The sequence below is a fragment of the Tetrao urogallus genome (assembly GCF_951394365.1).
Source record: "Tetrao urogallus genome assembly, chromosome: 4".
Taxonomy (NCBI): Eukaryota; Metazoa; Chordata; class Aves; order Galliformes; family Phasianidae; genus Tetrao; species Tetrao urogallus.
In genome coordinates, this window is record NC_136817.1 from 69,101,902 (window position 1) to 69,122,832 (window position 20,931).

A 20,931-nucleotide genomic window follows, 5' to 3' on the forward strand; every position below is an offset into this window, starting at 1 on the left:
TACAAATGTCAGGAGGAATCAAGACATTTTTGTCAAGCCAAATATGAATTCGAAGACTGTTTTAAAGCATTTGTAAGAAAGACATTCTTGCTTAACCAGAAGTTATGTGAGAAATTCTTCAGACTACATTAGTCAGGTCAGATTAGACAACAGTCTCATTGTGGATGCAGAAACAGATTAATGCAGAGCACAAGTTTAACAACAAAACACTTCCTATACTTCCATAAGAGAAAGGCTTATTAAGAGGTATGGTCTTATGCATGGTCTTAAACATTCCACATTACTCTGGGGCTTACTCAAAGAGATTCCTTTTAACTGATGTTTTTCATAAAACAGGTCAATCTTTTGCTTGGGACTTAGTGCACCTTCAGCACTACCAATAGTCAGGGAGTAATGCAGAGCCAATGGCAGAGATGGCACAACTTGATGCATTTTATGAAGTTAGGCTGGCATCAAAAGCAAAACCAAGATCTTTATCTTGTATAATTAAATTCCATTGACACAAATACCTTTATAGATCTTCTAGCTGTGAAGCTATTACTAACCTTAGATCTCAAACTATTACAGTAGGAAATGTGGGTTAGGAAGAGTTATAATATACAGACAACATCAATCTAAAAAGAAGTAGGTTCTACTATTTCTTTTGTGGCCCAAGAAAACTTCAAGTCTTCTGCACAGAATCACAGAATGACCAGGGCTGGACCTCAAGGATCACAAAGCTCCAACCCCCTGCCACATGCAGGGCCACCAACCTCCACATTTCATAGCAGCCCAGGCTGCCCAGGGCCCCATCCAACCTGGCCTTCAACACCTCCAGGGATGGACGGGGCATCCACAGCCTCTCTGGGCAGCTGTTCCAGCACCTCACCACTCTCTCTGTCAAGAACTTCCCCCTCACATCCAACCTTAATCTTCCCTCCCTCAACTTCAAACCATTTCCCCTTGTCCTGCTGTTATCTACCCTTCCACAGAGTTGACTCCCCTCCTGTTTGTAGGCTCCCTTCAGGTACTGAAGGCTGCAATGAGGTCACCCCACAGCCTTCTTTTCTCCAGGCTGAACAAGCCCAGCTCCCTCAGGGTGGTCTTTATAGGGAAGATGCTCCAGCCCCCTGATCATCTTTGTGGCTCTCTTCTGAACCCTCCCCAACAGCTCCCTGTCTTTCTTGTACTGGGGGCTCCAGACCTGGATGCAGTGCTGCAGATGGGGCCTCAGAAGGGCAGAGTAGAAGGGGACAATGACCTCCCTGTCCCTGCTGTCCACTCTTCCTCTGACGGAGCCCAGGATACCATTTGCTTTCTGAGCTGCAAGGACATACTGCTGGCTCATGTTAAGCTTTTCATCTACCAAGACCCCCAGGTCTTTCTCTGCAGGGCTGCTCTCAAGGACCGCCCCTTCCAGTCTGTGTTCTTCTGTTCTTGCTGCACCATTAAAAAATATATATCCATATATATAGATAGATAGATAGACAGACAGATATATATATTAAACAGGCTATGGCAGGAAATTCTGCCTAGTATCACTTCTTAATGCAAATCATGTAACCCATTTCCCTCTGTAAGCCAAGCAGGGTGAAAAGCCATGCTTGTTCTCAACCACTGCTCTCCATAACCAAGCACATCATCATTACTAACGCTGGCACTCATAGGGTCCTCTCCAATCCCTTTACTTCCCTGCATTCATGGAATAACCAGCCTGCAACACACCAGCCTTCACCTCTTACACCAAGAAACACAACGTCGTCTGGATAGCTGACTTTTTGTCCCAAATAGATTAAGTTCTCCCATCTTTCTTCCAGTGTGGAGATGGAGAAAGATTCCCTCTTTCCTCCAGCCACTGAATTTTCTCAAGGCTTAGAAAAGAGCATTGATAATGTTATTATTGCACTAAGCACGCCCAAAATTAGTAAATAGACCTAAGAACTCTTTTAGGGATCAGAGAGTTTAATTATCAGATCGATGTCTGCTTGCTGAAGAACAATGGGCAACAAAAGTAGATTATGTTACTGTTTCTGAAATTCATGGCATCTTAATACAATGAGAAGAAGAAAGAGGGGGGAAAAAAAATAACACTAACCTAAAATGCAAAGGATTCCATCAGGTTGAGATTTGCTGCTTTGTGTCAGGATGCTCTGGATGTTTCGCAGGCGGCTGCAGCTGCAAAAGAAAGAGAATTGGTCCTTAAAGAGAAAACTATGACCTATAACTTTTGTTTTTAAGCACGTGCCCTGGTTAATCTCTCACCTCCAGCAAGAACTTCTGTTCATGTTTGCCTGCACCAAGCCAGCAGTGCTCCTTGCTCTACCTTACAAGCAGGTAGCAAAGCACTGCTGGACAGGTGAAGCCCAGGTAGAGGTGATGAGAAAAGGGATTGCAGTGGTTCTGACAGCCCAAAAGGGGTTTGCAGAAGCTGGGAGAGAACTCAAACACCCCCAGCACCATCAGACCATTTCCACCCTGTGTTACTACATACACAGACACACTCCAGATTTACTTAGTCCACACTGGGGAAAGTGGAAACCACTACTCTCATAACAAAAACTCAACTCAAAAAGAGTCAAACTTTTTACTACAGATTTGCGTCTGCACGACACATTAACAGACATCACTTACATGGCTGGGTTTCCAGCTCATATAAAACCCAGCACAAAACACGTCCAGAATGAATAATACTTAACACAAGTTTACAGGAACTTTCCCCTCCTATACCAAATGAGACACCTGGAACATTTCCCTCACCTTTCCCAAGTAACCTTTAGCTCTTCAACTGAACTAAATTTATGGTATACAGAAATAAGCAAGAAAGCAACATGGAGTATTCCTGTTTTCACAGTTACTTAAGTAAAAAGCAAATATATCTATTTAGTGAGACTACAATTATCACGCCCTACTTTCTCTGAAAGACAGGAAAGAGATGAAAAATGTCATTAGATGACATTATAGCTCATCTAAATGCCATTCAAACACTAAGATGAACAGTAAAGGAGAGAGATTAGGAGGAAGTTTTTCACTCAGAGGGTGGAGAGGCACTGAACAGGTTGCCCAAGGAGGTTGTGGATGCCCCATCCCTGCAGGCATTCAAGGCCAGGCTGGATGTGGCTCTGGGCAGCCTGGGCTGCTGGTTGGTGACCCTGCACATAGCAGGGGGTTGGAACTGGATGAGCACTGTGCTCCTTTTCAACCCAGGCCATTCTATGATCAATTGACACACTCAGCTCCAACAAAAGGCAGACCTGACCAAATAGGTTCATCCTCTGTCAAGAAAAAGCAGCATTACGTGCCCATGCAATGAGCAGAGAAGAGCACGAAAGGGAAACATACAGGTCAGACTCTATGTTGCTTCATAACAAAATATAAGACCATAGACACATTTATTTCAACCTTTAACATTCAACAGTCTTTGGCAGGACGTTTTTCCTTGCCTCAGTTAAAGAGGTGGTTTCTATGAAAGAAATCTTTGAAAAAGCTTCTGAGATATTTTCGACGTCATTTGAAGTGTGCATCAATCGTTACATTGAAAGGCTGACATTAAAAACAGGCAACTTCTGTGTCTGAAGAAAGATGTTATTCAGAAACACTGAAGGGAATCGTTAGAAATCTTCACTACACGCTTTTAAACAATACAGGCTGGACTGGGTATGAAGTCAGAGAAAAAAAAATGGCAGTTTCTTGCATTTCACATTAAGCAGTCATCTGGCAAAAACACAGCAATGGCCCTGGGAACAAAACCCCTGACTTTTCCCACCTCCAAAGGGAGTGCTGTACATAGGGAACTGAGTCTTCCATTTTGCCCCAGTAACACGATTCCAAACAGAATCATAGAACGGCCTGGGTTGCAAAGGACCACAATGCTCATCCAGTTCCAACCCCCTGCTATGTGCAGGGTCACCAACCAGCAGCCCAGGCTGCCCAGAGCCACATCCAGCCTGGCCTCGAATGCCTCCAGGGATGGGGCATCCACAATTCCTTGGGTTGTAATGAAGAATGTCCTTTGAAAAGCAGTAGGACCCCTTTGGGTTTTGGGATGCTCTCCTTGAAGACTCTGATCTCCACATAGAATCACAGAATCCTTAGAATTGGAAGGATCCTCTGAAGGCCATCAGTCCAACTCCCCTGCAATGAACAGGGAAACCATGACTACATCAGGCTGCCCAGGGCCTGACCCAGCCTGGCCTTGAAAGTCTCCAGGGATGGAGCACCCACATCTCTGGGCAACTTGTTCCAGTGCCTTGCAGAATCACAGAATCACCAAGGCTGGAAGAAACCTTCAAGATCATCCAGTCCAACCATCTACCTATCATCAATAGCTCTCACTAAACCACTAAACCACTCACTAAACCAATAACTCTCAATACAAAATGCAAACGTTCCTTGAATGCCTCCAGGGTCTGTGACTCCACCACCTTCCTGGGCAGCCCGTTCCAGTGAGCTCCTCACCACCCTCACTGTTAAAGATTTTTATTGATATGCGACCGCAGCTTCATGTTACAGCAGCTCAAGGCTGAAGATGAGCATCAGACACGTTTGAAAGCACAACTTACTGAGCTCTTCTAGGGCAATCCATAATTCTTGGACTTCAGCAAGCTTCGGACAAGATCTGAGCTGCAAGTTACTTAACTATGTCTACTATAAACACACCCAGAAAGCAAGCACAGGCAGCCAAGGTTGCCTTCAAAGCAGGTAAGGAATTGATGTAGGTGAAGGGAGAATGCTTCCACCACATAATTTTTAACAGCAGATGCAATTTCTACCTTGCTTTACGCCAGAATAAGAGCCCTGGTTGCTGCAAGGCTCTGTCCCTCCCTTTGTATCTGTGCTAACAATCTTGAAGCCACGTGTCAAGTCAGATGAGCTTATGGATCCAAACAAACGCTAAAGCAGGGATTAAAAAATATATAATGCTTTCAGTCATCAGCAAGCTGACCTGACTGCTGATGTAGGGGGGGTCAAAAGGCAAACCACAGTGCAGGGCAGCATCTGGCAACAACGCGTGCTTAGGCCAATTAAGAAATTGTTTGTTACCGTAGTGGCTTGATCTTGGAGTAGATGCCAAAAAGGGGGGGAAGAATGATAATCATTAACTTCTAAGAATTAGAAATGCTCGTCTGTTCACACGTCTTCATACTGATTATGCAAAATGCCTTTGTAACAGCACTGCCTCTCACAACCTACTGAGAGACACAAGCTGTGCGTGCCAGCAAATGAACACAATTAACAACTGTGCCTTTCTCAATCAGAAAAAAAAAACCCACAAATTTTTAAAATGATGCCACACCGTATTTAACATCCATTTAATTCATGTTTCCACGGTGCTTTATTGCACTCCTTGCTACCAGCTGAATTCATTCTGTGCACAAGCTTCTTTTCTTGTTGTGACCCTATGGCACAAATGCAGCACCATCAGCATCGATCTCCTATCAGTTCCAGGTTCATCTCTGTTAGTGTCTGGGATGGCACAGCTGTGGTTTCTGTGCTGTCGGGGTGATGGATGTGATTTCAGGGCAGCACTGAGCTGAGCATGTTTTGCTCCATATTGGCAGATGTTACACTCCTCCCCCACAAAGGCTAAAAACCCACACGTGATAAAGCCTGAACAGAGAGCAGCCAACATGGGGGAACACCGAGACTCCCCCTGGCAAGACCCAGCAAACCTTCACATTAGCAATCAGAGAACGATTTGAATAGATACAGGCTGGCTACCTAAGAAAGATACAGTTTTAACTCAATTAAATACAAAGGAAAGAAGGAACGGCTCCTCCTTTCTCCCAGCTCTCGCTCCCAGTGAGCTGGCTGCTACCACCATCTGTTTCCACTCTAGTCGCCAGAAATAAAATAAATCAAGTTTGTTCTTTGCAAGGTTTCTTTGCTGACCTTCCAATGCTGTTATTTTCTGTGCAGAGCAGAGCACTGCATTTCCCACAGTCTGACACGATCCCCAGCTTAAAACATTTACGAAAAGAGAAACCAGAAGCAAGGCTGTGCTAAAGGCTCTCAGAAATCCATCAATTTCCAAAGCAGTCTATTTTAAATTTAATATCCAGCTTCAGTAAGACTTGTGGCTTTTTTTCTCTTCTTAATCCACAAAAATAATTCTGTTTTACTGCACAAAAGACAATGGAGCTCGCTCACCTTCAACTCAACACGATTTCCCACCTATTTTCAGAGTTTACCTACAACGAACACAGGCAATTTCATCGCAAGTAGGAGACCCACCACCTTTAGAAACAGTATACCCAGCAATGTTAATTAATTAGTATTTAAACTGGATCTGGAGGAACAAACTTCAACTCAGCGTGCATTATACAGGACCAAACTCCTTGCTTCTCGACTTCTGTTGTGCTCTTCTACTTATGTTATGTGGACGAATCCAACCCAAACACTTATTCACTGTAAGCAGACAGAAGACCATGCTTTATCATGTTCTGAAATCAGAAGTGCTACAAAACTAAATTTACTTTCCTAAGACTGAATTCACTTTCAGAGCCCATTATTGGACCACCAGCACTGCAGCCATGTGGCCACACAGTACCAAACCAGAATGTTCTCCATCATCTTGAGCCCAATGACCTCCAAGAGCTAATGGTAGCAGGAGCACCACATACAGCTGAGTTCATCTCACAGCTCTACTCCTTTCCTTGATGACTTTTCCTTTTTGCTCTATCTTTCCACTTCTATCAACCACACAGCACCACATCCTTTCCAACTTTGGTCTCAGCCTGGTAGTCAACAGACCCTAAAATACCTTAGTTCTCCAGTAAGGTAGGAAGCACCTAAATTTGGGAACTTCTCATCTTCTTCATCACCCCTTAAATCATAGAATGGCCTGGGTTGAAAAGGACCACAATGATCATCCAGTTCCAACCCCCTGCTATGTGCAGGGTCACCAACCAGCAGACCAGGCTGCCCAGAGCCACATCCAGCCTTGAATGCCTGCAGGGATGGGGCATCCACAGCCTCCTTGGGCAACCTGTTCCAGTGCTTCAACACCCTCTGAGTGAAAAACTTCCTCCTAATATCCAACCTAAACCTCCCCTGTCTCAGTTTAAAACCATTCCCCCTTGTCCTATCACTATCCACCCTCACAAACAGCCGTTCCCCCTCCTGTTTATATGATCCCTTCAAGTACTGGAAGGCCACAACGAAGGAGAAGAGAAGGCTCTGGGGAGACCTCAACTTGAGGTCCTTCTCTGCATAACTAAAAAAGAGAGAGCTCCTTTAAATAAAAACCTCTCTGGAGGTTGGTGGCCTATAGCAGAGGGGTTGGAACGTGATGATCTGTGGGGTCCCTTCCAACCCAAAACGTTCTGTGATTACAAATAATTAGGTGAGACAAGCTATTACAAATCCTGAACCCCGGTGTAAGTACACGAGGAACACATGGATACAAACTGTTAATCTTTCAACACAGAGATGTCCCCAGCTACAATTGGTTGGGAAACCACAGCAGCTCTTCCACTCCTGCAGCACTACTCTCCCAAACACCCCACTGACTGCTCCTCTGAAGCTGTAGGAAAAAAACCCACACACTTCACCACTCGGTGATTAAAACCAGAACGGTTTAATATTAGGTATACAGGCAGAGACAATGTAAAATGAGCCCAAGTACTCATTTTGCCCTTCCCCACACATAACACAGATTAGTTCTTGCTGTGCATCTGTTGCAAACGTGGGTAACTAACAACAGGGATCTGCCCACTCTATTTCACACAAAGGTAATGCAAAATTAACAAGCTCACACGGCTTTTAGATGGTGCTATCTAACGGAGGCTTTGTTCAGAAACGCATGTATTCTCAATTAAAACACTCATTCACTGCAAAACACAGACATATGAAGCATGACATCATCTTCTAAAAAGGCATATCCTTCTTTGGGCATTACTCATCTTTTAGTTAAGGGGTGATTTTTCCTCTTTTCTTTTCTTTTTTTTTTTTTTTTTTTTTTTTTGCAGAACTTTCATTCTTCCTTTCGTTGTTGCAATGCTGAGGGTCCTTGTGGTCAACCAGCTCCCAGCACATCATACAGTACACCAGAACTCCGAACCACCAGGTGGAAGAACTCCAAGAATCATCTCCGTCCGTTTCCCTATTCTTTATATAGTCTTAAGAATTTTTCCATTCCTGTTTGGGACTCGGAGGGGGGGGAGGGAGGAGGAAGGGAGGGTAACGGATTGTTTTGTTTTAAGTTATTTTTATTAACTGTCTGGTATCTGCTGACTGCTGGGGAAATTTATTGCAAACACCGACCTCCCTGCCTCCATCTGGGCTGCAAAAAGGCAGCATAAGAACCAATGCTGGAGAGGGAAAGAAAAAAAGAGAGAGAACAGATGACATGCCTCCTACAAACACACCAAATTGCAGATGCTGTCCGGATCTCCCAGCGGAGCTCGAAAGCTTGCAGATGTTCACTGAACGTTCTCATGACAACTCTGAAACAGGATCTCAAATTACAGAAATGGCTCAGAAAAGAAAGGGGCTTGAGTGGAAACCATTTTCTCTTCCAGTTTCTGCTGGGTTTTTGTTTTTTTTTTTCCTGCCTGTTGGGTGCTTTGCTACCAATTATGAATTGCAAGATGCTCTCCAAATTCTAAGCTCTTTCTAAACAAGCAAGCAATAGATTTATTAAATATATATATATGCTTGAAAACAGTCGATCCTCCTTTTTTTCTTTCCCTCCTGTGATCAATTTGCTTTCTAAGCACAGGCTGAGAAGGAACACAGCCATCACCCAGCAGCCATATTCACCTATCTCAGGCAAACAGAACGACTTCCATTTCTCTTAGTGCCCAATTTCTCTCTTCACATGCATGTTGTCTGCGAAGCAAAATCACTTTTATTCCCTCCTTGAGCAAAACCAAAAGCCTGCAGTTCCTACATAGCCATTTAGCATGGCCAGCTGGTTGTTTGCTGGCAACCTGCAGCATATCACTTGATTTTACACCAGTGGGTGCTTCCACACCCACTATACTACATTATACTACACTATAAATGTTTGCTGTCCTCGTTGCCCTGGGCTGCAACCTGTGACAGCGAAATACTGCAGGTAATGCACTACAGCTTAACACACACACACACACACACACACCTTGAGCCTTTAAAAAGAAACACTGCTCTAGTGACCGACCGACACCTGAGCTGACACCTGAACTCCAGGCAAGCCAACACCATCACCAAACACAGCCCCGCATCCCTCTCCTGTTCAGAAACAGGACGGCAGAGCTAAAAGAGCGAATATCCCTGCCTTCCTGCCCCCACCTGCCTCTGCTTCTGCTCCCCAAATCACCGTCCCCATCTCCCGGCGTTCACCAAACGCCCCCCAAACCCGTCGCTAGCACATCCCTGCGGAGTGCCCGCTACCTGACGAACGCCTCGGCGGCCCTGGGGCGGCGCGTTGAGGGACGCGGGGACGGCCGGAGGAGAAGCGAGCGGCCGCACAGCGCCATAGCGACGGCGATGCAGCGCTCGGGCGGCGGAGCCGGCAGCACTGCGGCCACTGCGCCTGGCGCGTACCACCTCAGAACGGGGGAGTGAAGGGGGGGGAAGAGAGCGGGAAGGCAGATAAGCCGCTCCCCGCAGCACCGCACCGCAGCAGCCTCGATTTCCATGTAGAACTCAGCACAGCCTTAAGTTCGATGCAGAACTGGCAAGATTTCGTCAGCTTGGCAGAAACGCTGCGGGAAAGATGGCTTCTTTCCTCACATCCTCTCCCCCCCCCACGGGGAGAATGGACTCATCCAACGCTTGCCCTCGGCGCAGCGCCCGTTCCGCCTCACAGGGGCGCGTCTCACCACACACACAGACCTCCCCTCCTGTCTACTTCCCCCCCTCCGGTCCCCCGCGGGCTGCTGGGCCGCTTGGGCACCGATTGGCTGCGGCTGCGGTTTCTCCATCCCCTTGGGCACGGGTTTTGGTTTGGTTTTTTTTTTTTTTTTTTGAAAAGAAACAAACGGCGGCGTGTTTTGGAACCCGTCAGCTGTGCGTCCCTGCGCTGCGCGGAGCGCGTCCTCCTCTTCCTCTGTGAGCCGAGCTCTTGGTCCTGAGCAGAGAGCGAGACGAGACCACTTCTCTGCGCTGTGTTTTTATTCCTCTCTTTGATTTTATTCGCTTTTTTTTTTTTTTTTTTTGTTTTGTTTTGTTTTGTTTTTTGGATGCAAGCAGCATAAATCCCTAAATGTACAGCAACCGGGTGCAGGCGTGGGGTGGTGAGATGTCCTCAGCTTCTCCTCAGCCATGTCACTGCGATCTCCTCAGCCATGACAGGGGATGTTCTCAGTTGTAGCACAAAAATGTCCTCAGCTGTGCTAGGGAGATGTCCTCAGCCATGTCAGATATCTTCAACCACATCCCAGAGATTTCCTTGGCTGTGTCACTGAGATGCCCTCAGCCATGTTAAGGGTCAGGCTGGCTGTGAGGAAAAGGCTCTGACCCATAGGGCTGCCCAGGGCAGTGGGCACAGCCCCGAACTGCAGGAGCTCAGGGAGCAATATCGAGACAATGCTCTCAGCCATAGGGTTTTGGGCTTGAGGGTGCAGTGCAGACCTTCAATGATCCTTGTGGGTCGTTTCCAACTTGGGATATTCTATGATTCTCTGCTCTCCCCAGCCTGGGCCATAGAGGGAGCAATCGGGGCTCCAAACCCCACTCTTACCTCACACAAGTGATGGCTTGTTTTGCAGAGGTGTTTCCTTCTTTCCTCAAAAACCAAACTGGACTTCGCTCACTACCACAGGGCAGAGAATACAAGATAAATATGCTGGGCTGTGACCCAGCTTCCCTGGGCCAACAGAGAAATGCTTTCACTGGCCTCACTGGTACAGCTCAGGTGGCTTGGATGGACCCACGTCCTCAAGTTGTGTCACATCTCCCAGCCCCTCCTCGGATGCTGACAGCGAGATCATGGGCTCTTCCCATGATGGAGACTGCTTCTGTTTTGTCCCAAAATCTTACAGCCAGCAAGAGAAGATTTGGGTTGTTTGGACCACAGTAAAGGTGGCTGAGGGGAAGAGGCCTCATGGCTGTCTACAGCTCACAAAGAATCACGCATACAGAATGGTCTGGGTTGGAAGGCATCTCAAGGATCACGAAGCTCCTACCCCCTGCCACATGCAGGGCCACCAACCTCCACATTTAATACCAGACCAGGCTGCCCAGGGCCCCATCCAACCTGGCCTTCAACACCTCCAGGGATGGACGGGGCATCCACAGCCTCTCTGGGCAGCTGTTCCAGCACCTCACCACTCTCTCTGTCAAGAACTTCCCCCTCACATCCAACCTAAATCTCCCCTCCCTCAACTTCAAACCATTTCCCCTCATCCTGCTGTTATCTGCCCTTTCACAGAGTTGATTCCCCTCCTGTCTACAGGCTGCAATGAGGTCACCCCGTAGCCTTCTTTTCTCCAGGCTGAACAAACCCAGCTCCCTCAGCCTGTCTTCATAGGGAGGTGCTCCAGTCCCCTGATCATCTTTGTAGCTTTCCTCTGGACCCTCTCCAACAGCTCCCTGTCTTGTGCTGGAGGCTCCAGACCTGGATTCTCCTCACAGGGAGCAGAGGGACAGCGCTGAGCTCTGATCTCTGATGCCAGTGATGGAACAGAATGGTGCTGTGTGAGGAGAGGGATTGTGAGGAGAGGGACAGGTGGGGGTTAGAGAAAGGGTCTGCTCCATAGGGCATGGAACAGGCTGTCCAGGGCTGTGGGCATGGCCCCAATCTGCTGGAGCTCAGGGAGCAATATTGGGACATTGCTCTCAGCCATAGGGTTTGGGTGGTGCTGTGTGGAGCCAGGGGTTGGACTCGATGGTCCCTTCCAGATTGGGATATTCTATCATTCTAGGAATACTTCCTGGAGAAGGAGTGAAGGGGGGAGAGGAAGGGGGGTGTCTGGCAGCATGGCTGCAGCGGACACAACATAAGCTGCTGTTCCTGAGTTTCCTGAGCTTCACTGTCCCTCTATTGTTCCAAGTTTTGAAGGCTACAAAAACTGAATGAAATCCGTAACAGCTGCCAAAGAAAGGATGATGAATGCAAAGTGATGGGGAAAGAGGGCAAGCTGCTGCTGACGTTCTTTGGAGGGTTCTCCTGCCCTAAATTGCATCCAACAATAAAGCACAAAATCTGGGTAAAGTCTCTGTTTGCTTGGCCTGGATAGAGCTTTCTCATTATGCTTTCAGCCTGTGTAGCTCCACATTGGCATCTGCCTGTGGAAACAGCTGCCTTCGTACCATCTCTTGTGAATACATCCTTATTTTTAGTAAATCCCTTCTGCACCAATGGAGAAAACAATGCTGGAATGAACACTAGAGTCCAAAAATAGCTTTTGTTTGACTCGATATACGCACCTGGGGAGATCCTTCTTTCCTCCTTTTAGGGAACATCTCAGCTTTTCACCCCAAACTGGTGGCCGCTGAGGAGTCTGGAGGCTGCATCTGATAGAAAAACTAATTACCTGTATATCATGCTACTGGGATTTCCCATGCCAAACACTTCCCACCAAAATGTGTGCTGCTCATTCTGTTGGCATGGAAGATGGTGGCCATGGGAAGGCTTGGATATCCTTGCCCGTGCCAGCCATGATTCATCATGGACAACTTTCTAGGATGGTGGAAGCCCCATTTTGTAGCTGGAAGACGTTTCTCCATCCCTTGTGTTCAGGCAGGCACAACCAGGCAGATGCAGCTCCAGAAACAAAGCTGGAGGGCAGAGCTCTGGCTCTGCTTCTCTCTATGGTGCCAGGCACAGCTGATGTCTGGTGGCACTGACAGTGCAACTGTTGCAAGTAACAGCGTACAGAAAAGCTTTATGGCTTACACAGATCTAGCAGTCAGCCTCCTATAAGCCAAGGCTACGTCTTTCAAGGCTCTCAGTTTTATTACTTCATTTTATTTTATTTTTTTTATCCCTGTGTTGCATCAGAAATACAAGGAGCAGCTCTCCTGCTGTAGCAGCACGTTTAAGGAAACGATTCAAACTTCCTAGAGAGAAAAAGCAAAGAGTGCCATACTTCATGCTAAACAAACAAGGCAGCCACCTGCTGTGTTCTGCAACAATTGCTTTTCCTCCCTTCCATTCCGATTTCTGGGACCCTGGGGTCTTTCTGGGATCCCATAAATGTTTCAGCAGAGTCCACCTTTCGGGCAGTGTCCTCAGAGCAGCATTTGTGTTCATGCCACAAACAGATGCTCTGCCTAAAGAGCTCTTGATGAAACATTTATGAATAGCATCAGCCAGGGATAGAACAAGACTCAGGGGGGAAAATTAAATCATAAGCAGTGCTGGTGATAAATACTTCCTACTCCATTTATCCAAGTTCTCCAGGCTAGAAGATCTTAGTTCTACCCAAGTGTTATTTTGGGAAGACAGATATGAAGATTTCCTCTACCCTGAAGTCATTGTTTTGCTCTCCTTGCAAAAGGCAGCCCTCAAGTCAAAGACAATAAAAAGGCAAGTTTATTCTCCACCAAGATGAAGACTGTGTGTTTATAGCACCGGGAATCTGGCGCCCATGAAATACAGGGTGGGGACACAGGAGATGATGGAGACGTGGCACACCAAGATCCTGCAAACAAAGACAGTGCAAAAATAGCATTGCTGACCCCGACTTACCTGGGTGTCTTTGATGCTGCTTTTTGTTAGCGAAGAGTTTAGCTAAGAGAGATGTGAGGTTGAGGGTGACTGCAAGCTGGAAGAGATTTATGGGATGTACTGTGGCACGGAATCGTAGAGTACAATGGGTTGGAAGGGACTCATTACCCCACGTAGGCATGGAAAGCTGAATTTGGGGCTGTTGGTGCTAACTGCTCAAGTTGCCTTGCACTTTTTCATGGGTAGTTGGAGCAGAGAAATGTATGCTGCTGAATGGGGGAAGCACTGTCCCTGGGGTAGTTCAGTGCCATGGCTTCTTCATCCCCACGTGGTCTGGGACGTCTCCAGGTGCTGTACTTCTTGATGAAAGAAATGTCAACTCTTTTTTTTTTCTCTTTCTTTCTTTTAATCTGTTCACCTTCAGTTCTGTGGTGCTGTTCTGTCTGGCTCCGTGAAATAAAATTCAGATCTCTGTTTACTCACAGCGTGACCCTGGAAGTTGGGGGCAGCATTTTGACAATGTCAGATTTACATTGTGGGATTTTGTTTTTTCTTTTCTGATGAAAAACAGGAAATAATTGTCAGGAATGGTGTGCTAACTTCCTTCCTGTAACCTCTGGATGCTCTGGAAAGACTCTACAAGTGGAGAACACTCTGGATATGCCTTAAGAGTTGTATGGAAATTCAGATTGAAGGAACCTTATGAGGTCTCTATCCCAACCTCCTGCTCTCAGCAAAGTCAGCTATGAGGCCAGACCGGGTTGCTGAGGGCTTTATCCAATCTTGTCTTGAAAACTTCCAAGGATGGAAACAGCGTAGCCTCTCTGAGTCCCACAACCCCAAACCTCTGAGACCTGCTCCTTCCCAGCTACTTGACCACATCCACCGCCATCTCAGCACTAGAGATGTCCTCCTGCTGGGTGGCCTTCGCTCCTGGAAGCAACCGACCCTACACCCAACTCCTTCCTTCCCTTTGACACAGTTATTCCAGCCTCAGATGCACCAAGGAAGCCAGGACCTGCTGTGCTTGCTGTGTGGCCTCCCTGCACCTTGTTATCTCAAGGAACAGCTTCCCACCTCTCCCAGCCCGCTTCCTCCAGGGCTCAAATCCTTCCCTGCACCGTGCTTCGCCCTTCCAGGAGTCTCCTCTGAATGCTGCCTGGGGAAACACTTCCTAATACATGATCTAAGTCAGCAGCAGCAGTTCCTAAAGCTTTCCAGCTTGTTCTCAAGTCTCTACCTGTTGGCCTCGACCATCAGACCGGGGAGAAGCTGCAACTCCAGGCAACGTACTGCCTTCAAAGGCAAAATGTGTGGGCCAAGAGCATCCCTGTGCACAGCAGAGCTCCTCAGCTGGTGGTCCTGGAGAGCACAAACGGTGCCTGAAGAAAGCAAATTTGTCAGCATGCTTAAATCTGCTTTAACTTCATTGCATCATACTGGAAAATTTTACAGGGCTTTTCAATGATATCATAGAATCATAGAATAATGAGAGAGCTGTGTTGGTGTTGGTGCACCTCTCTTAATTTTGTTCTGCTGAACGGACTCCCAGGAGATGTTTCTGTCTCTCTGAAACCATTTCCTTCCTCTTGTCCTGCACTTTTCCTCCAAAATAGCCAGAATTTCTCTGGCATTTCCACTGATGGACTCTGTTTCCAGCTTGCAAAGGTTTCTGGCTCAGTGAGGCTGTGAGCTGACAAGGCCAGGGATGTCAGCAAGGGAAAATCTGCCTAAGCTTTACATCTCCTTTGCCAACATTTCATATAACTGATGTATTCATGCTGCCAATGCCAACATCTTCAGCTGCTTCCAACCCACCACCACACTCAGTCCAGTGCTGCCCCTTTCCTACACAAGAAGAAATCAGAAATGGTGCAGTGATAACAGAGACCCGATTCCTCTTAATCCCTTGCTTCTCCTACAAAGGACTTCTGTACCTTCAGACCCTCCCATCACTCGTTTCCAACCTGCAGTCACCACTGCCTTTCTATTCCCTTTCGGACCCCTTGTATGACATGACCACATACCCACCAGGTTTCCCAGCTTTCAGCAAAGCAGCACCACACTCTGTTTGTCAGCAGCTGGGGTCAGGGGAAGGAAACAACAATGACATCATTTGGAAAGCTATTTTTTTCTGATTCGGCTTGCTCAGTGGGAAGCCAGGGGGCTGATCAGCAAATGCTGAGCTGCAATTTCCTTCACCTTCTATGAGAAATTAAACTTAATCTCACAGGACATCATCTGTGAAAGCACAGGTGATAATGCAAGCCAGCAGTGGTCTGGTTTTTCTTCCTCCATCCTGCTTTGGTGCACAGGAGGAAGGCTGAGCTCGCAGCCCCGTTCCATGGTGGGGCCTTGGGAACCAGTGGGGGTCCCTGAGTGGGACAAAGCCAACAGCCAACATCCTGCACCAGGCTCAGCTCCCAGCTTTTGTTCAGTGATGTATGGGTTTGAACACTTTGTACCCCCTGAGCCGTTTATTCACTGGTTTGATTTTGGGCACGGATCCTCATGATCTACAGCACTCGGCCGTGCGCTCAGCAAGCTTCTCTGCGTGTCTGCATTCAGCGCTCACGAGCTGCCATGTCCCACTGTTACCAAGACAAATCAGAGGAATATAGCTCATTTTACAGCTTGCTCTACCTTGATCAGCTGTGAAACCACCCAGAAAAGGATTCCTTGCAAATCAAATATGTGGTTCCAAAGATTTGGAAGGGGGAAAATGTATTTGGTCAATGTGCTGCCCCTTGGCCTAGGGCAAAATAAAGCTTGAAATCCAACCTTGGGAAGAAAAGCTTCTCCATTCCAAGCTATTCTTGTGAACTATGCAGCAAAGGGGTGTAACAAGCCATAAATCTTGATTCACTAATAATTTCTCCCTACCTCTAGGACAGTTGCAGCTGGAGAGCGAAACTCTGCCGCGTGTTGTATAAAGGCTGGGGAAATCTCCACCAGAAATCAGAGCTGCTGGGCAGGCTTCAGAGAAACTCTGCTTCAACCCCAGCGAGCAGTCTTTCAGCTGTTCATGAACTGAGCAGCCTTAAGAGACTTGGGAGAGAGCATCTGGAAGCAAGATCCAGTCATGGAGAGCCCATGGGGAAGGCACAGCGTTGGTGTTGCACACAGGCAGCTGCTGAGTCTCCCTGTAGGAGGTGCTTTGGCCACAGGTCTTACACAACAGTGACTTGAAATCAGTCATTTTGGCCCCAAATCTGCTTTTTGGCTGGTGTACGCTGCAGGACTTCATGTGCTGAATGCTGAGCATTGGAGGGGTTTGGCTGGAGCCGACTTCTCCATGACTTAAGCACCTCCAGGTCTTGCATCATCCCCAGCCTCTTCCAGCATTCATTTCCCTTCCAAAATGACCCTGGGGCTTAGGGAATGGGACACCTAGAGCATCTTTGCAGCAGGGGGTCAGGAGGAGGGTAGAGGGGAAGGAATGAGAAATGGGGAGTTGCTGAGCTGGGGGAGAGCGGTGGGATTTGGTGTGCAGGCCTGGGTTTCAACTCTGCTTTGTCTCAAACCTCGCTTGCATCAACCTAAGGAATTGTGTAACTGTATTGCAATAAACCAGCACCATCCTCCTCTAAAGGACCATGATTTACTGCCCACTGGCGTGACAGCAGTGGCAGCAGGAACAGAATTTCTCAGCGGGTGTCTCAGCACTAAATGCAACAGTGCAATACCTTAGTGGGGATCCCCTAGGCACTAATTTATTCATCATCAGTAAGAGCAGTAATACCAATACACCAGCAGAGAGATTAAAACACCCGGTGCACAGGCATAAAACCCTCCCCAGACCCCACAGACGGGCTGGCTGGGCTGTGCTGCTGGTTCTTTCACACCGAGTGATGCTTTTTCCTATTTCACCCCAAACACAACAGCCGTCTCATCGCCCACAAGCCATCCGAGCCGAGTTAAATCCCACGGAGCAAATGCGCTTTGCGCTGTCACCCGAGGTCAGCAGTGTTTGACTGGCGGCTGCTTTGCCCGTTCCCCCAGAAACGAGGCATGGAGCAGAGCAGGCAGCCTGTTCCCAAGGGTTTTCCCAGCGCTCCGGCTTGCCCTCTCCAGCTTTAAGTGAGGAAGGGGCTTTGTCAGCCCTTTCCTGGCAGTCATGCGTAGCAGCAGCTGGGTTATTTATGCGGCTCTGCCTGTCAGCTGGCAGCACAATGCACAAAATGGTCCCTGGGAGTTCCTCGTGCAGGGAAGCAGGGCACGCAGGCGAAGCTGGAATTTAAATTCCATCTGAGCAGCAGCTCTGCATGCCTCTGAATAATAGTAATAATAATAAATCTTTAAGAAGCTCGCGGCCTTTTCTACTCAGCTTCTTACAAACCTCCTTCAAAGGGAGACTGTGGTGAATGAGCAGCAGCTATTGCAATCTTTCCTCACGTAAAAGCTTTCTTTCCCACAGATATTTTAAATGAAAACAGAAAAGGCGTCTATCAGCTCTTTTCCCCAGCATCAGATGCAGCTGTATCTCAGCTGACACGTGTGGTCACTCAGCTAAACGCCCCCCAAAACTCAGCCTAAAGACTTTACGATGTATTTGAGGTGCAGTGCTGAATGCACAGAGGACATTTGGGGATGGGACAAGAGGAGATGATTTCAAACTAAAAGAGGGGAAATTTAGACTGTGTATAAGGAAAATGGCTCTTAGTGATAAGGGCAGTGAGGGACTGGCACAGGTTGCCAAGAGAGGTGATGGATGCCCCATCCCTGGAGACATCAGGTCAGGCCGGATGGGGCTCTGAGCAGCTGATGGAGCTGTGGGTGTCCCTGTTCACTGCAGAGAATCAGATCAGGTGACCTTTAAGGGTCTCTTCCAACTCGAATCATTGTATGATTCTATGGAAGTGCCTACTGAGCTCACTCTGCCATCAGCCTTGGGGCCAAACCTGGCCAAGGTGACACGGACACGTTCAAAGTGGATCTGGGAGAATGGGAAGGAGAAGGATGCCAGCTCACAGCATCACTGATACACTCTCAGATGCATCAAGGAAGCAAAATCCATCACCTCCGTGTAATGAGAGCACAGCAGGATCTGAGAGACTCAGTGCTCCTGTGCAAAAAGCTCTGGATGCTCCAACAGAGGGGCTGGTTGGTAATGGCTTTTAGGTGGAAGAGTGCCCAGTGTGCTGCATTTCACTGTTGGTCCCCTGCGGTTCGATCCCCTGAATCAAAATCATTTCTCCAGCTTTTGGGGCAGTTTTGCTGCCAATTTGCCTGGCAATAAAGCTTCTTGCCAATAGCCCTCGGCAGGCAGCACAGAAGGGGAATTTTGTCTGTAAGCCTAATAAACAGGCAAAAAAATGTCTTGGTCTTATTGTACAGTGCTTTTTCGTGGCTTCCTTCTCCTTCTTCACTCAAAAGAGCCCTTTGTATTCATTTTTCCCCCAAAATAATATCGCTCATCTTGGTTATTACCAGCATTGTGAAGCTGGTAATTACCCCAGAACCATAGAATGACAGCATGGTTGTGTTGGAAGGGGCCCTAAAGTCTCCCCAGCCTCATCTCCTCCCGTGGGCTGGCTGCTCCTTACCAGCTCAGGTTGCCCAGGGCCCCATCCATGGCCTTGGACACCCCCAGGGATGGAACACTCCAACCTATGCCATGATACGGCTGTAGGACCCCAAAGAAGGATCAGGATCTGTGCACCCTGCGATCCGGGTGATGATGCTTCTCTCTCTGTCCTCAGCAATGGGGACAACAATGGGGCCAGACTCTGCAATAAGGGCTGGAGCTCAGGTAGAGCTGCAACAGCTTTCCCAAAACGAAGCGAATGGACGCAAACAGTGCCCAGGCCTGAACCCCTGGGCTTTGCTGATGTACTGCAAGAAACATATGGGGACAGAAAGGCAACCTCCAGTGTCATTAGCTGGGAAAACAAATAAACCATAGGTGTCTTGCCTCCGTTGTCTGGTTTTATATCTGGAACTAATTTTGTCATCGTTCTGATGAGTGACGAGATAATTGCCGCAGCTGCGCTATTCAGCCCCATCCAAAGAAACCCCATTTTGTCATTAATTCGGGCGGTGATTACACACTCCGAGCCAAATTTCTTCTGCATGTCACTCCATTAAGGCAGCGCCTTTACCCTGGGGATGGCTCGGCCCTCCCTGTTCAAACAGTGCGCTCACGTTTTCTTTGTTCTCCTGGAGACAAAAGAAACGCTTTTTTCCTACACAGAAAATATTAAGGAAACCTGTTGTCTTTCCTGCACAAAACAAGACACTTGAGATGCAATCAGAGACAATGAGAAATGAGATATTCCTGCCCCAGAGACAGCGATCTGGCCTGATCTTCAAAATGCATGTGAAATATTCTGTTTTCGGAGGAAGGAGGAGGAGGAGTGGCGAGGACAGCGGGCGTCTGCATGACAGCTATTGGAAAATGTCCCCTGGCCAGCTGGGAGAGCTTTGTGCAGAGGAGGGGCTGCATAAGGCAAGAAAAGAGATGAAAAGGAAGGAGGGGTGAAGCCCCCAGCGCCAATCGCTTCGACAGCATGTGTGGAAATGCCTGCAAAACCCCCTCGGTGGGCTCTGCGCTTTCCTCTGTGCTTGAGCAGCGCTGCTCTGCCGGTAATTTAGCAAAGATTGAACAGTTTGACAAAGACAAAATTTAGCAAAACCGTTGGAGGTTCGGCTGGTGCAAAAAGAGGTTTCGTTGCTGATTGCTTTCCGCAATGTAAAATAATGATCAGAGGAGTTCAGACTGCGTGTGGAATTGGAGACTGGGAGACTGACTCGATGATCTTGGTGGCCTTTTCCCACCTTAATGGTTCTGTGATTCGATGAAAATAGGTGTGGGTTTAATGGGAATGCAGATCCTGCTTAACCAGCGCAATGATACTCACAACATTGTGGCTAAAAGAGGCTCAAATGCAGATTGAAAGCAAAGTCCTGTGCTCTCAGCACAGAAATGAAGCTGTCCCACTGGCAGAGATGAGGAATCTCCTGTCTTTGACCTTGACGTTCACCTCGTCTGCCTTCTGCTTTATTGTACCCAGAGCTTTTCATCTGGGCTTCCCCTGGCTTTGCCCTTGAATGGGAACAATAGGAAGCAGGCTGGCCAGTTAAACTCAATTTATAGCTGTTACCCACCTCCAAAACAAAGCAGATTGGCTTTTCCTGCCACTGATTGCAAGCAAACTGCTTTCTGGGCAGCCCATGAAACACAACTGGTTTCAGCAGCATAGCCAGCTTGTGCTCCCAAGGCCAACAACACGAATCTCACAAAGACCAAAAATCTCTTCTTTTTGTTTGCTACAGGGGATGTTCTTGCAATCAGATGGCTTGCTGGAGATAGCTGGAGTTAGACAGCCTCCATCAGAACGCTGTGTTCATTTTCAGCC

The 20,931-nt window shown here is 47.7% G+C and overlaps 1 protein-coding gene across 1 annotated transcript in view; it reads right to left on the minus strand.

Annotated features, from left to right (window-relative positions):
• Positions 1 to 9,437, minus strand: part of DNAAF9 (dynein axonemal assembly factor 9) — a gene marked incomplete at both ends in the record, with an annotated part of 63,640 nt that extends 54,203 nt beyond the window's left edge. Inside the window, 2 exons of the mRNA XM_079534860.1 lie at positions 2,075 to 2,154; positions 9,352 to 9,437. Of these exons, the coding sequence (XP_079390986.1) occupies positions 2,075 to 2,154; positions 9,352 to 9,437 (166 nt within the window). The remainder of the gene's footprint in view (positions 1 to 2,074; positions 2,155 to 9,351) is intronic.
• Between the last annotated feature and the right edge of the window lie 11,494 nt (positions 9,438 to 20,931).